The 15,655-nt window shown below is 28.3% G+C and overlaps 2 protein-coding genes across 2 annotated transcripts; both read left to right on the top strand.

Moving 5' to 3' along the window:
* The first annotated feature begins 3,441 nt into the window (after positions 1–3,441).
* Positions 3,442–4,716, top strand: LOC124825352 (protein SRC2). Its single transcript, XM_047297955.2, has one exon. The coding sequence runs from the start codon at positions 3,607–3,609 to the stop codon at positions 4,441–4,443; it is 837 nt and encodes a 278-aa protein (XP_047153911.1). The 5' UTR covers positions 3,442–3,606; the 3' UTR covers positions 4,444–4,716.
* Positions 4,717–6,955: 2,239 nt separating this feature from the next.
* On the top strand, positions 6,956–7,954 carry LOC124825363 (RNA binding protein). The gene has a single exon (XM_047297967.2). The coding sequence runs from the start codon at positions 7,033–7,035 to the stop codon at positions 7,594–7,596; it is 564 nt and encodes a 187-aa protein (XP_047153923.1). The 5' UTR covers positions 6,956–7,032; the 3' UTR covers positions 7,597–7,954.
* The last annotated feature ends 7,701 nt before the right edge of the window (positions 7,955–15,655 follow it).

The following is a 15,655-nucleotide window of genomic DNA, read 5'->3' as shown; positions in this document are numbered from 1 at the left end:
TATTTTATATTATCATTATATTATTTTATAATGTCCAGAGGAGCAGAGCAGAGGAGCAGAGGAGAGAGAACTAAAAAATTAACGTCCGTTTTGGTGAATTTAACGGAAGGGACTTGATTGAAGCAAATTTTACATACGTTTGGACGAAATTAACACTTTTAAACCAAGTTTGTACGTAATTGAAATTTTTTTAAAAAGATGGACTACTTTGACACGTTGCAGCCAAACTAGGGACAATGCAAGTAATTAAACCATATTTTTACAATCAAATATAACATTAACAAATAAACAGTTTTACAATTAAATATAACATTAACAAATAACATTTTATATTATTTTAATAATTAGGGACATTTTGGTAATCTTTAATTTTTACCAATTAAACTAATTTTTTAAATTTATCACATCAATCAAATCCTACACTAATTTTCACAAACTTTACTTTCAAATCCACTCTCAATTACCCACAAATCCACTCAAAAAAACAACAAAAAAATTACTCTCAAATCCAGTCAAATTCATTCAAATCATATCTCCCAAATCATCTCCTCCAAATCACTACAAAAGAACACAGCATTAGTGTTTTAAGTCCACTAGGTTGCACACTAATCTTGAAAGTCTCTTTACATGGGTATAGTTACTGTCATAGAGCTGTGGAAAATAAAATGTATTTGTATAGAAATCATATTAGAGGTTCACTTATAGGATACACTTAGAGAATCACGTATGCAAGGTACAACGCATAATATGCATTTCACTTTTGAAAATTATGATTCAATTAAGTATAATTTTACACTAATCTAAGAAGAACGGTAAATGTAAAAGTTGTAGATAGTTATATTAACTTTCAAACAAGATAAAAACCAATGTGATTAATATAGCTTTAAATATTGTTTATATTTAAAATTTGCAAATATCATAAAAGTATACAGCAATACAAATGAGAATATTGTTGAAATCAAATCAAATGTTTTTCCATAAGTGACACATATCATATTATGAATGGTAATACAGGTTGGTCTGATTTGTTTAGGTTTATTTGCACTTGACCCGTAAAATGCAAATTAGATATGATTGTCCGTTTTAAAAATGCGGACTTAATAATCTGACTCACCTCGCATAAGTCTTAACTTACCAAAATGGAATAAGTCGAGTTAAACCGGTTGACATGTTTTAACCTGACTCGTCTAACCTGTCATATTAGTTAGAGCTGTCAAAAGGGATAACTCGACTCGACTCGACTCAGTCCACCATGGGTTGGTCACTTAGTGAACCAACCCAACTCGACTCACTTATTAGGAAAAATTTGAACTTGGCTCGATCACTAGCTCATTTATTTATAAGTTTTCTTAAAATAATTTTTGTTAATTCAAATCTAAATAAATTTAACTCTAAAATGATGTTAAACTTCGAAGACAATTGAAAAAAAATATCATAGAATTCAAGTTTAATAAAAAAACAAGTACAAAATGCAAACAAATAAGTTTTTAATATTGATAATTTTTGTATCAAATGTCCATATATAATATATAATATTAGAGTCTTGAATAGATAAATATATAATATTGTTTCTCTTCAAACCCAACCGACTCAAACCCGCGGTGAGCCGGATTAACTCACAGGTTACAATCCATTTTGACAACACTAATATTAGTGGATCAAAAGCAAGTCAATCTACTTCTATCCCCTAATCTATTTTTTAAAAATTAAAAATCAAGATAAAAATAATTGAAAACATTAATTTTTTTTTATTATATATTTTTAAAAATATAAATATGTAGTATTTGTAATTTAAATCACTGACACTTAAAAAATTAAGTTTAAATTATTAATTGTAATAAAGTAATTTAAGATGTAAATATAATAATTATTTTAATTTATCCAATTAAAAAAATTAATTAATCCATTAAAAGCTTAAAAAATAATTACATGATTTATATATATATATATATATATATATATATATATATATATATATATATATATATATATATATATATAATTGCGGGACAATCTATTAGTTCATCCTATGATAGGACGAATTATAATTTTTAACCTATTGTTTAGTTAGAGGTTAATCTTATCCGATCAATTTTTTATGATTTAAATACAAATTGGATCAAAACGGAATGGATTGACCTGTTTTGTCACTCAAAATCTTGAAATTACTGTTGTAAAATCGATATGAAATATTAATTCGATAAAAACTCTCTTTAAGATATAAGAAATATTTGTGATTCATAATACATGAAATCAAATAAAAAGATTTTTATTTTCTCTTCTAATCCCAAGAAAGGATGAAAAAAAAAGATGACTAGTTAAAAAAAATGTTACCAAACTAAAAGTTAGTACTTATTTGTTGTTTCATAAAGTTAACCTAAAACATTTAAACAACTTGAAAAAATGGGTTAATTTGTAAACATTGTACTCTTTGTTATTGAGTGTAAGACATTATCTCCCCCTTTTCTCCTAACGAAAAGATCCATGACACCTAGAGACCAAAAAACGAAGAGACCAAAAAAAACCATAGAGAATTAAATAATTTTCGGCGTGCTTTATTTCGGATTTTTCAAATTAAATTATAAGAAATAAAATAAAAACGAAGTAATATTTTAAAATTTAATAAAAGGACGAAAATATAATAAAAGAAAGGAGTGCAACATCCTGGAACATAAAGTTCGTTGGAAGAAGGATCCCAACAACTTCTTGGAAACGGCCAATTTTCGTATTTGTATTAAAAACAGAATAAAGAACTTTTATTATTTTGTCTTTTACGAAAAAACACTGTAATTGTTATGAAATAAAAGAAAGATTATTTTTACATACATAAGTTAGTAAATAATAAAATAAATGGTATTGTAAGTTTTTTCTTTGATTAGCTCGCACAACACGCGTCAGTGAAACTGAAAATGACAATAGGAAAAAGTCGTTAGCCGTGTGGGTCGTGCATATGCAAAGTGATGCAGACGCTTGCAACTGACATAGGACTTGGTCAATAGCAGTGTAAACTTTGGAAGTTTCGAAAGAAATTGTTTCATCAGATTAATCCTTTTTTATTTTTTTAAATTTTAAAAATACCGGTACTTTCACATCATAATTTGTTTCATATCCATTAACATTTTTTTCTTCTAAAAATATAAAAATTAAATTTTGTTTAGATAATTTTATTTCTATAAAAATTATTAGATGACAACCAAATCGTGTGAAAAGAACATTTTTTCATTTAAAAAATCTAAAATATAAAAATGATAAATACTCTGACACACTTTTATAATGTCAAATGTCTCACCTACCATTACCCTATGAAGATATACGAAACCTTAAAATAATATAACTGAAAAAGTAAAATATGTATAAAAAGTAATAGAAATATATTTATTTTATTTCTGCCAAATAATTATCTCGTTACAGCAATAAAACCCGAGAAAAAAAGGATATCATTATTAAAACGCGTGAATACGAAAGACTGCCACTTTAAGTTCAAGATGGTTGACCTTAATTTGTGTTAATTAGTTTCCGAACGAAGAAGATAAAACCAACGCAACAAAGAACTTCAGATTCATATTTCTGATCTGCGAATTCACCGAAACCCTCGTCGCCGTCACCATGGAACACAGAACGCTGGAACTCAGCCTCGGATCGGCGAAGGATCTGAAAAACGTGAATCTCTTTTCCAGGATGGACGTGTACGCCGTCGTTTCGCTCTCCGGCGTCCAAAAGATCAAGACTCCCGTCGACAGAAACGGCGGCACCAACCCCGCGTGGAAAGTTACCGAGAAGTTCACCATCGACGAATCGCTGGCGCGGCAGAATCGCTTGACCCTCGAAATCAAGCTCCGCTGCGAGCGCAACCTATCCGCCGACAAAGAAATCGGCCAGGTCCTCGTCCCCATCAGGGAGCTCCTCGACCAACCCGGTGATGGAAAATCCTTCCAGCATGTCAGTTACCAGGTCAGAAAACCCTCCGGCAAACCCAAAGGATCTTTTAGTTTTTCTTACAGATTTAGCGAAAAATTCACTGAGCCCGCGATATCGTCAGCGCCGTCAGCGCCTGTGATTTCGCCTGCTCCCAAGACGGAGCCGGTGACGGCTTATCCTGCTCCCGCGGTGGGGTCCACTTCTGCCTCGTATCCCGTCGTGTATCCTCCTCCCCCGCAGCCACAATATGCGGGCGGATATGGGTACCCTCCGCCGCCACAAGCGGCATATGGGTACGCTCCACAAGCGGCTTACGGGTACGCGCCGCAACCCGGGTACGGTTACCCTCCTGCTCCTGCTCCTGCTCAAGGAGCTCGGAAGAACAAATTTGGAATGGGATTGGGAGCGGGTTTGCTTGGCGGAGCGTTGGGTGGGCTTCTGATCGGAGACATGATATCTGATGTGGGTTCTTACGATGCTGGCTATGATGCTGGTTTTGGAGATGCCGGTGGATTTGATTTTTAATCCTTTGTTTCTTTGGAGTACATAGTTTTTCTTAGTATGTGAACCTTGAATATGGTTTTGCAACACTATACTCTGTTTTGTTACTTCTAGTTTCCGGGACAGGTGGCGTGTTCTTTATGTAATTGTTGAAGTTTTTGGTTACGTAATGTATGCTTCACGTCTATCTCTGCTTTTTAATTTCTTTTCCAATATTAATCCTAGGAGATTGGATCATATACTGTAAAATATTGTTCAATAGCATAATATAATATTTTCATGTTTTTCTTATGCTTACATTCTGGGCACTTCTCTGACCTGTTAGAAAGGTACGAGCATTGTCATCCGTAGGTACTTAAATTGTGAGTTATTGTTATGTTCTTCATTGTTTTCACTTTTTCTTGTGGACAAAAACACTCATTTCACAATCCGATAAGATGCTTATGAAAAATATAATCTATTGTATTTATTAAGAAAATAAGAATAACAAAGCAGATAATATTGTAAAAAAAATTTGAGTTTTAAAATATTATTATTATATTTTTAGAAATTTAGAAGCATACAGTAACATGTTAATTGACGAATGTTATAAAAACTCATATAAATTTGTGGGTTTTTTTTTTCTAATTTGTTTTGTTAATATTTTTTTATTAAAATTATGAAAAATTAATACACAGTTACAACTATGTTTGTCTTTGTCATTCATTTTCCTCTTTTGAATTAAAAACCTAAAAACATATTTAAGACATACAATCATGATAAGACAAAGTGGAATAGGTTGAAAAACTTGTTTTACAAATTTAGCTTGTAGTGCAAAGATGAAAGAGAGTAAAAGGTTTTGCGAAAAAGTGGAAGAGAAAAATGAGGATGTTAATATTGTTTTTGAAAATTTGAAAGATATAGTGCAAACATGAAAGAGAGTAAGAGGTTTTGCACAAATATTGAAGAGAAATATGATAATGACTAATGTTGTTTCTGAAATTTTGAAAAAAAAAATTACCATCTTCATTTAACATCATGAAAGATGAAAACATCTACCGAAATGTCATTGCATATTTTTAACATCAAATTTAATTATTTTGTGATATGATCCTATTGTGATACGAACATAATGACTAAATAAACCCTTTTTGCATTTAGTAACGATAAGAATATATGAATAATGTTGAATTGAAAATAGAAAATGATCTTTTTGTTGTTATACTATTTGCAATCATATATATGAATATTGAGATGATTAAAGATTGGACTAACCAATATCACGTGCTATACTATTGAAAAAACATAAGTAAATAAAAAAATTATAACTAAATGTATACGTACTTTCTTTATTTTTTTTATTGGTGGTAAATTATTATTAATGACTTTCTTAACTTAAAACATCCATTTTATTTTTCCTTTCTTATATTTTATTATAGTGTTGAGGTGAGATAGAAGACATTTTGAGGCGCACATCTCAATCAAACTTATAGTTTGAAAAGTGATAGAGTAGCAATTATTACATTTAAAAATGTCGCATAAGAAATAAATTATCTTCACTCACTATTCTACATCTGTTATATTACATTCAATTTTAAGGGATATTTTAGCAAGTTTAAGTTGAAAATACAACTCATTAAACATGAGAACCAATATTTCTAAACTTTATTTTAAAACATTGCATTTCACACCACTACAAGCAACGAAGAATTTTCAAAAAGTTATTTGTAACGTGTATGAGATGAAACAATAAACTTTTCAAGCTAAAACATTGATCGAAGTTTCAATAAGTGATACTAAAAGTGTACCCATTTATGATCTTGTTGATACCATGTTTGAAAAAACTAAATCATCAAACTATAGTACATGTCATAAGCATCACATCAGCACACGAAATTTTACGAAGAGCACACATGTATTATTTTTAAAGGTACAGTCAAAACTTATGAATTTAATGTATTCGTACAGTCAACTCTCCATCTTTGTCACCTAGTTATAATCTTGGTGGTGAAATTTCGAAAGGTTTAAGCTTTCTGACTTAGTTTTTTTTTTTTTTCATTTTCCATTTACAAATTGTAACTTTTATTAATGCACCAATAGTCTACAAACTATTTACAATATCCACATATATATTAATATTGATGTTTTATACAATTATAACTTTTATTCTTGACTATTACGTGTGAAAAAAAAAACAATTAAAAAGATTAATTAACACTTATATTCATCAAAAAGCCAAATCAAATCAAAATAAAAGTATTTCTTTTGTAAAAATAAATTTATAGCTTAAACAATATTCTATATTGAGTAATAATAGAAATTATATTATAAAGATCCTTTGGACATGTATTTCTAGTAAGATATAAAATAGTAACATTTTGAATCAATACAATATATAAATAAACGTATAAAAATAACAGAGAAGTAAAGTAACCATACACACCTAGCTATTTGTTTGTTGGGCACAAAGAAACAATGGGCCGAAAGAGACCCAAAGAAATTATTGTTCCCGTTTTGGGCTTTGGTGTCTTTTTGAGGCATTAGTCTCTTTTTCATCTTCTGAAGTCAACAAAACCAAAAACCCTAATCTCGCTGTAAAACCCTAGAAGGAGGGAGCGAGAGAGAAAGAGGAAGATGAGACCTTTGGATGAGAAGGAGACGAGCGTAGTGTTCGAGAAACTCTTCAAATTCGTCGGAAACAACCTCAAGAACATCGTCGAGAACCCCTCTCACGAGGGCCCCGACGCCAACCCTGGCCGCTACTGCTTCCGCCTCCACAAGAACAAGATCTACTATGCCAGCGAGTCCCTCGTCAAGCGCGCCACCAACGTCGCGCGTCCTAACCTTGTGTCGCTCGGCACCTGCATCGGCAAGTACACCCACGGCGGCAGCTTCCACCTCACCGTCCAGGCCCTAAACTTGCTCGCCGCCAACGCCAAACACAAAGTATGGCTCAAACCGCAGTCTGAGATGTCTTTCTTGTACGGAAACCACGTTTTGAAGAGCGCGTTGGGCAGAATCACGGACAACATTGCCGCCGGCGACGGAGTTGTTGTATTTTCCATGGCGGATGTGCCGTTGGGTTTCGGTATCGCCGCAAAGTCTACGCAGGATTGCAGGAAGTTGGATCCCAATGGCATCGTTGTTCTGCACCAGGCCGATGTGGGAGAGTACTTGAGGATGGAGGACGAGCTTTGATGCATTTTGCAAACGGGTTTTTTTGTTGAATTTTGAATTTAATGAAATTATATCATCTTCGATATTATATGTATTTAATCCCTTTGCCTTTGAGGTTACTCTTATTAGATTCCTATGCAGTGCCCGAGTGGTTGATTTGCCTTTGAGGATCGGTCTGATTTGCTTTGCAACTTTTTCAGGGGAAAGTAATTAATGGAGGAATTAGTTTTGTCTTTGTTATTTTTGTAAGTTCTTTGAAAGAGAAAAATATGTATGGATTGAAAAGTGATTATGAAATATGGGTTATTCTGTTCACTTGACAAACAGTTTGTGGAACCAAAGTAATTTAATTTACTTGCGTATTGCTTGCTTCTTTTAATTCCAGATTCTCCTATGTAAGATAAAAAGTTGTATTCATTCTTCAATTATGGCCTTCCATGTATCACTCTGCCCCTTGTAATCATATCACTCCTCACATTTATAGTTGTAGTTGACTTTACCTGGTGATAGTGTAGTGACGGGAGCTAGGAATTCTGATGTCATGCTAGAGGCTAGTACTCAATGAACTCAGGTTTGTCTAGTTTGTAACATATTCAGTTTTTCGAGCCTTACATTCGTGTCTTTTAAAGCTATTTTTGAGTTCTGTACAATTTTTTGTGTAATCATTTTGTTAAAGGTCAATAGAGAAGGAAGTCAAGTCAGGAGGATGAGTAGGTTTTGTTACAATTTCTCGAGAACAACTCATTTCTCTACAGTTTCTCCCATGAAGGACTTGTTCACAACCATTCGGATATCAGAATGGCAGTGTCATCCTTGAATTTTTGTTTTGGTTTTTTTATTTACATGTACGAAAGAAGAATCTTTTATCCTATCTGACAGCTGTTGTTTTGATTGGTTAGCGGTTGTTCACACAAGAAAGAAAAAATATTGTAGGAGCTGTACATAAACCAAAAGTGTGTTTTTAATTTAGAACATGCTTAATCCGATTCTCACAGATATATGGTTGTGCAATAAGTATATTGGACCTTGCAATAGTTGATCCTAGTTGTCAACTTATCTTCTGCCCCATTCATTTTGTGGCATTGCTTTCATAATTACCTTTATGGTCTAACACCAATCTGTAAAACTTTTCGATGCTTTCATGCACCACCTTTTGGGATCTAACATCACTGGAAGGTTTGAATGTTAATACTCTTCGTCCATATTCGATATTCAGCAGTTGAGGATTATCAGGTCATTACATTGTGGCTATACCATATTTACTTCACATCTTATCCGATATTAATTTTCCTTCGCCTTCAAAGTTACTTAAGTGGAGAATCTTGATATGCAGGTGATCAATTTATGCATTTACCTTTTGTTTTACACTAATTTTGTTGTAATTTCTTTTAACCTGTTCTCTGAGTTAACAAATTCAAATCATGAGACATCCTCAGCGACTGATACCTTTTTTATACTGAAGCTTTTTAAGAACAAAACGAATACCTTCCTAGCACTGAGGAAATGTTTGAATCCTATTAGAAGGTGGGTTTAACTCTAACTCAATCTCACAAAACCTTTAAGGTGAGGTTTGCACACCTCATTTATATATTATAATTTGGCTTTATCTCTAATTAATTAACTAATATTTTTAATTAAATAAATTAAAATAAATATTGCATTTACATTTTAAATTATTATATTATAACTAAAAATTAGAATTTAATTTGTAAATCTTAATAATTTAAATTAAAATATTATTATATATTTACATATTTTAAAAAGTTATAATACAAAAAGTTAATTTATTATTTTTTTTATTTTTAAATTAAAAAACTAGTATAGGTTGACCCACCAATGTGGCAGACTAAGTGGATTGGGTCAAAATGGGTTGTCGGGTTGAAAATTTTAGCCTTATTCACCTTTTTCTTAGTAGGCTGATAGGTTGACTTATCGGGTCTAACTCGTTTTGACACCCTAATTTGTATAGATAATGTTTGGGTCTATGTATTCAAGATGATTTGAATTGTGACAAATACATGTTCAAATACACATTTGTCTTTCTATTATATTATATTTATGCTTAAGATTAATCCAATTGTGTATTTGAAATAATGTTGATATTATGTGCAAAACTTTTAAGTGAGATGAAAATCGTTGTTACAAATTAGTTTGATACAACTTTTTAAATTGATTGTAATTTGTAACCAAACTAAAGTCAATTATTTTCTCAAAATTATAATTTTATTTTTCATCCCTCACAAATTTTAATTTATTTTCTTAAAAAAATTAAAATTGTAACTAAAAGTTTGCAAAAAAAAAAAACTTAAATGCACTCAAAATATTTTGTATTAAATCATTTAGAAAACTAGAAAAAAAATAGGAAATTTTGGTTGGAATTAGAATTGATCCCAATTTAAACTCTAAAAAAATACAAAAATATTTTTCTATTCATAAGTTTTGATTTAAATATAAAAAGGTAAAATAAAAATCAAATATGATACAAATATATGATACATAGAAATAGAAAAGTGCACATATGTTGTGTTTGTTTCAATTAATTTGGAATGATTTGCTTATATAAATTCATCTTATAGTTTTAATGAGTGTAAGGTGTGTGAGTTAATATTTCTTCAATAATTTCTAATTTAAGATGACTAAAATGTTATTTAGATATGAATATATACTTCAAAAGAGCTCAAAAGAGGGAAGAGAATATTCAAATGAATATGAAATGGAGACAAAAATATATGAACAATAAAAGGTACAAAAGCATAAAATGGACAAGAACATAAAAACATAAAGAAATTTGAATAAAACAGACAAAAGATGGAGATAATAGAAAGGGGATATGAGATGGAATGAGTTAGGTCACTTTGGGTATTAGGCCATCCATGATAAGTGGTGATTGTTGTTTCTCAAATTCAATAGTTGACAGCCTTTTCCAAATAGTGAGAAGCCCTTACTTAATAGACAATGGAAATGGTTTCTTGAGAAAATTACAAAGATGGGAAGGACTATCTAGCAAAAGTAAGGGGCTATCTAGTAAATACAAAATGTATTTCCTAGAAAATTATAATGATGAGGTAGATGGCGAATATTCCATACTCATTACAAAATTATCATAAAGGTAATCTCTCATAAGTGTCCATGTGGTTCCTTCTTCTATATGCTCTCATTTCTACTTCTAAGTGGGTCTTTTTAACAAAAACAAGATGTGGATTGGGCTAACTTCCTCCTTAATCCTTTATTCTCTAAAAGGTGGTAACCTCATAAGGAGATACCATTAGTAATTATACAAAATATAACACAAATTTGAGTTTTATTTTAAAACAAAAACTAAACTAAGTAAAACAAAGAATGTGAAGAAACTTATCTCCTAAACATGTTTATTTTTCTTGAACTCTTTCCTCAATTTTTGATAAGGGTTAGAAAAAGATAGAAAAGTGAAGGAATGACTAAAGGATTTCCATACTATGGTGAAAAGAGAAAAATGATGATTGTTAAGTGTTCTACATGGTTTGACATTTTTATTCTTATTTAAATTTTTTTAGATGTGATATGTTTTAGAGTCAATAAGATATGATTGTTTTGAGTTGCAAAATAGTCCAATTCAAAAATTGAAGAGAGCATAAATAATAATAATAGTAATTTTAGTAATAATTTTTTTTAAATTAATTTTAATCTCATAAATTAGTAACTATTAATTTTATCAATTAAAATATTCTTTTAATCTATCAAATTCATCACATCATTAATTAATTTTTATAAATTTTATTGTCATTTCTAATTGTTTCTTATTATCTCTTAATCCAAATAATTTCTATCTCACTTATTTTTTTCTTTCAAATCTTCTTAAATTTACTCATTCAAATCTATTTTTATAAATGCGATCTTAGGTTTTTTTTCATCAGTTTCAAAATTTATCTATTTATTTAGTAAATAATTTTTCATTATTAAAATATATAAGATAAACTTCCAGTAAAAATATTCTTATTTTAATAAAAACATTATTAATCCGAAAAATATGCCATTTTAGTATTTGTTTTAGGCATTTTGTTGGGGGTGGCTTTATGAGAGAGTTTACATTTCTTGGTTTTATGTCTTTCACTATTTCTAGTTATTTTGTGAATACTTTACAATCTTATCCTATAATTACGTGCTTCCTACATATGAACATTCCTAAATTTGGCGACTCTATTTTCTTTTATAATTATTTAGACTTTAAATTTTCCTAACCACAAAAAAATAAAAAAAGGCTGAACAAAGAAACGAGGCCACTTCATAATATCTACATATAGTTTATGACCGTTATTTTCTGTTTTTCTTCCATATCATTAAGGAAAAATAAAAAGTATTTTATCCATTTTAATATAATAGTCAAGGTTTTCTTTAATTCTTATATTATAAAGTAGTGTTGTCAAAATGGGATGTAACTCGCGAGGCCCACCATATGTTTGAGTCGGATTGAGTTTGAAAAAAATGTAATTTCTTTTATGCGGGTTAGCTTTCAATCCGGCTCACCACGTCGGTTTACCTGGGTTGAACCCGAGGTGAGCCGAGTTGACTCACAAACACACCTAATCTAATTTAATTATTTATTATTTTATGTTTCAATATTATTAATTAATATTTTTTATATTATATTGTAGATGGGATAAAAAAAAGACATTATATATATATATATATATATATATTTTTTTTTTTTTAAAAAAAAAACTTATAATTAAGTGAGTCAATGAACCAACCTGTTAACCTACCAACGGTCGTGGGTCGAGTCGAGTTCAAATTTTTTCAGCTTACTAATAAGTGATTCAGTTTGATGCACTAAGTGACCAACCCGTGGTGAACCGAGACAAGTGAAGTCGGGTTATCTGTTTTGACAACTCTATTATAAAGAAAAGCAAAAAACAATTGAAAAAAAAGAAATTTTTAATATTTTTTAATACCACAGTTTAAAAATAGCAATTAAAGACCAAATCTTGATCTGCACATATGTTATGATTCTTTAATGAGATATTTATTTTGTTCTTTTTTATTTAATTTTTTGTAATAAGGAATATGAGAAGAAAATTATGATAAAATGGCATTGTGGGAGAATTGATCCAACATTCCTAATGTTTTGAACACTTTATTCTCAAAAATGAATGTAAGTTCCCCAATTCCATGATTTATAATAAAAGTTAGGCATAAACCTAACAACTGATACAAGCAAAGCTTTAATCTTATTCTTTTCTATCACTTCTTTTCTTTTCTAATTCTTCAAAAATTCTATTCGGTATCTCATTTTATGCATTCCTTTATATTATAACTTCACAACCCCAATAAGCTTTTCTTTATTTTTTTAAAACTTGATCCTAAGAAATGGAGAATATGTTCATATACCTACCTGGGACCATCATCATTAATATTAAGATGCTCAAAATTTCATTAACTTAAATCAATTTTACGAATCCTATTATATCACATCGATCACCCTATTTATTAATATAATGTTAGGATATAGTGATTTCCAGTAAATATATATAAGTAAAAAAGTTGACTTAAAACTATCACTTTTTTGTTTGCGCCTCTTGCAATATCTTAACTTGTAAATATAAGTTAATACATTTAATATTGCAATAATTATTGTAACTTATCTTTTCAATTTTATTATATAACAAATATTAATATGTACATGTGTACACTGTTACCTTTTAGTTGGAGTATCCTGATAGATTATATTGTAGGTATATTTTAGGATAATTCCAACGATGTAGAATTTCAAATCTTATATGTTATATATTATCAATTTTTAATCAATGTAATTTTTTTTGTTTATTTCTTTTTTATTAATTTATTATGTCAAAAGCTCATACTAGACGTAGCTATATTTTTGACATAACATTTAAAAATATATCTATAATTTATCATCACATAAAAAATATTAATAAAAAAAATATAAACAATCATGGACCAAAACTAAATACATAAACAAATAATACATGACAAATTAAACACAAATCACAACTTGAGCTATAATGCTTTATCTCAACGATGAATGTTACGTAAATATTGCTTATGTGACTAATTTAATACTCAAGCGATAACAAAATAATTTTTTTACAAAATAGATTCAAATTCAATTCTATCATATGTATAAAAGTTTTAACAAATTTTATACCTCAAATGTAACTTTTTTTGTTATCAATGTCACAATTTTACTTACTAATAAAAAATATATATTTACAATACCTAAATCAAATAAAAACAATCTAACACTTTTGTCGAATTCACTTATAATTTTGAATTCAACATTAAAACGTTAGTACACGATGTTATTCGATTAGTATATATATATATATATATATATATATATATATATATATATATATATATATATATATATATATATATATATATTTATTTATTTATTTTAAGTTTAAGTTAAACAAGTATATTTATTTATATAATGATATTTATTTGTTTAGTTTTAAGTCACCATCATGCTATATTTAAGTGAACATGAATTAAATTTTTAAAAGTGTAGTCGATTCAAACCTAATTTAAAACTATATCTAAATATAAATTTGATTCAAATCCATAATTTTTTTTTCTTTAAAGAAAATCAAATTGCATTTCAAGTCTAAATAATTAGATTGAATTTTAAGTTCAGATTTATATTTTTTTAAAATAAAATAGTATAAAATTTTATAAATGGACTTAATGACAAAATTAAAATAAATATAAAATAATTTTCATTATTATTTATTTTCTAATAATATTTTTAAGATTGAAAATATGTTTTTTTATAAAATGTGTAATTATTACCTCTATATTATTAATAATTATAAAATTGAATTACTTAAAATATATATTAAGTGGGTGTGTGTTTTTAATTAATATTTATTTACATAAACAATGTTTATTCATTTTTTCACTTAAATTTTATATAACGACGTTTCATATTAAAAATTTATTATTTTATTATTATAGTATTTTTAATTAATATTTATTTACATAAAAAATGTTTATTCATTTTTACACTTAAATTTTATATAATGACGTTTCATATTAAATATCTATTATTTATTATTTTAGTATTATAGTATTAAATAAGAATATTTGATTTAAAATTGTTTTACATTTAATTTTTTAAAAAAGTGCTGATTTCAAAATCAATATGAAATCGATTTAAAAATATTCTAATTATTTCTAAATTCCAATATTCAAAATTTACATTTACAAAAGTTAATAACATTAATTTAATTTCAATCCAAATTATTTGAACTTATAACCGATTATATTGGTGTATCACCATATCCACGGTTTTCTTTATAAGAGTATATAGTGTTGTAGTTGATTTATGAGAGGGTATTTCGTTTATATATGTAAGGTAAGAGTAAGAGTGTGTGTTTAATAGAAACTTCCACTCTACAATGTGTAGAGGATGAATTCTAGTAAACATTAAAATTATTGTTAATTCATTATAAATTATCATTGAGTCTTTATTATTCACCTAGTTAATGGTTTGTTTATTTTTTATTTTGGAGGAATGTGAAAATTGAAGTTTATTTTATTTTTTCATTTTAAAGGGATTGAAAAAATATATAAAAATGTTTATTTATTCATCGTAAAATAGTTGAATATTTAAACCAGGATAATGGAACAATGATTATTAGTATAATTTTTGCAAGTAGACTATTGCACGGATGTTGCGTTAATGATATGGGACATAAAAGATAATGGTGTTCTCCTTCTTTATTTTTTTCATTTATTTGTTACATTATCTATTTAGTTGAAACCACTTTTTTAATAACATGATTTTTGTTTTAATTTTTATTTTCATTTTACGAATTGTTTTGGGTAAATATATTGAAAAGAATCATTCCTATTAAAAAAAATATTTAGATTCAATAAATCATTAAGCACGAATAATTCATACGTAATAACATGAAATTTAATTCAACCATCACATTATTTACAATGAGAAAACTAAAACTAATTAGACTTATATTTTTTTAGTTTCTTTTTCTTCTTCTTCTTCTATTCTTTTATGTTCCAAGATTATTGAAATTTTAGCCTTTAAAAACACTAAATTTACCGATATTTTTAACTTTCA

This window comes from Vigna umbellata, chromosome 1 (genome assembly GCF_029865625.1).
Source record: "Vigna umbellata cultivar VRB3 chromosome 1, Vumbellata_1.0, whole genome shotgun sequence".
Lineage (NCBI taxonomy): Eukaryota > Viridiplantae > Streptophyta > Magnoliopsida > Fabales > Fabaceae > Vigna > Vigna umbellata.
Note: the sequence above shows the minus strand (reverse complement) of the source record. Positions and strands in the feature narration are given on the sequence as shown.

Bases quoted from the DNA above. Each gene is read 5' to 3' on its own strand.
- LOC124825352 (XM_047297955.2), top strand. From the start codon at position 3,607: ATGGAACACAGAACGCTGGAACTCAGCCTCGGATCGGCGAAGGATCTG.
- LOC124825363 (XM_047297967.2), top strand. From the start codon at position 7,033: ATGAGACCTTTGGATGAGAAGGAGACGAGCGTAGTGTTCGAGAAACTC.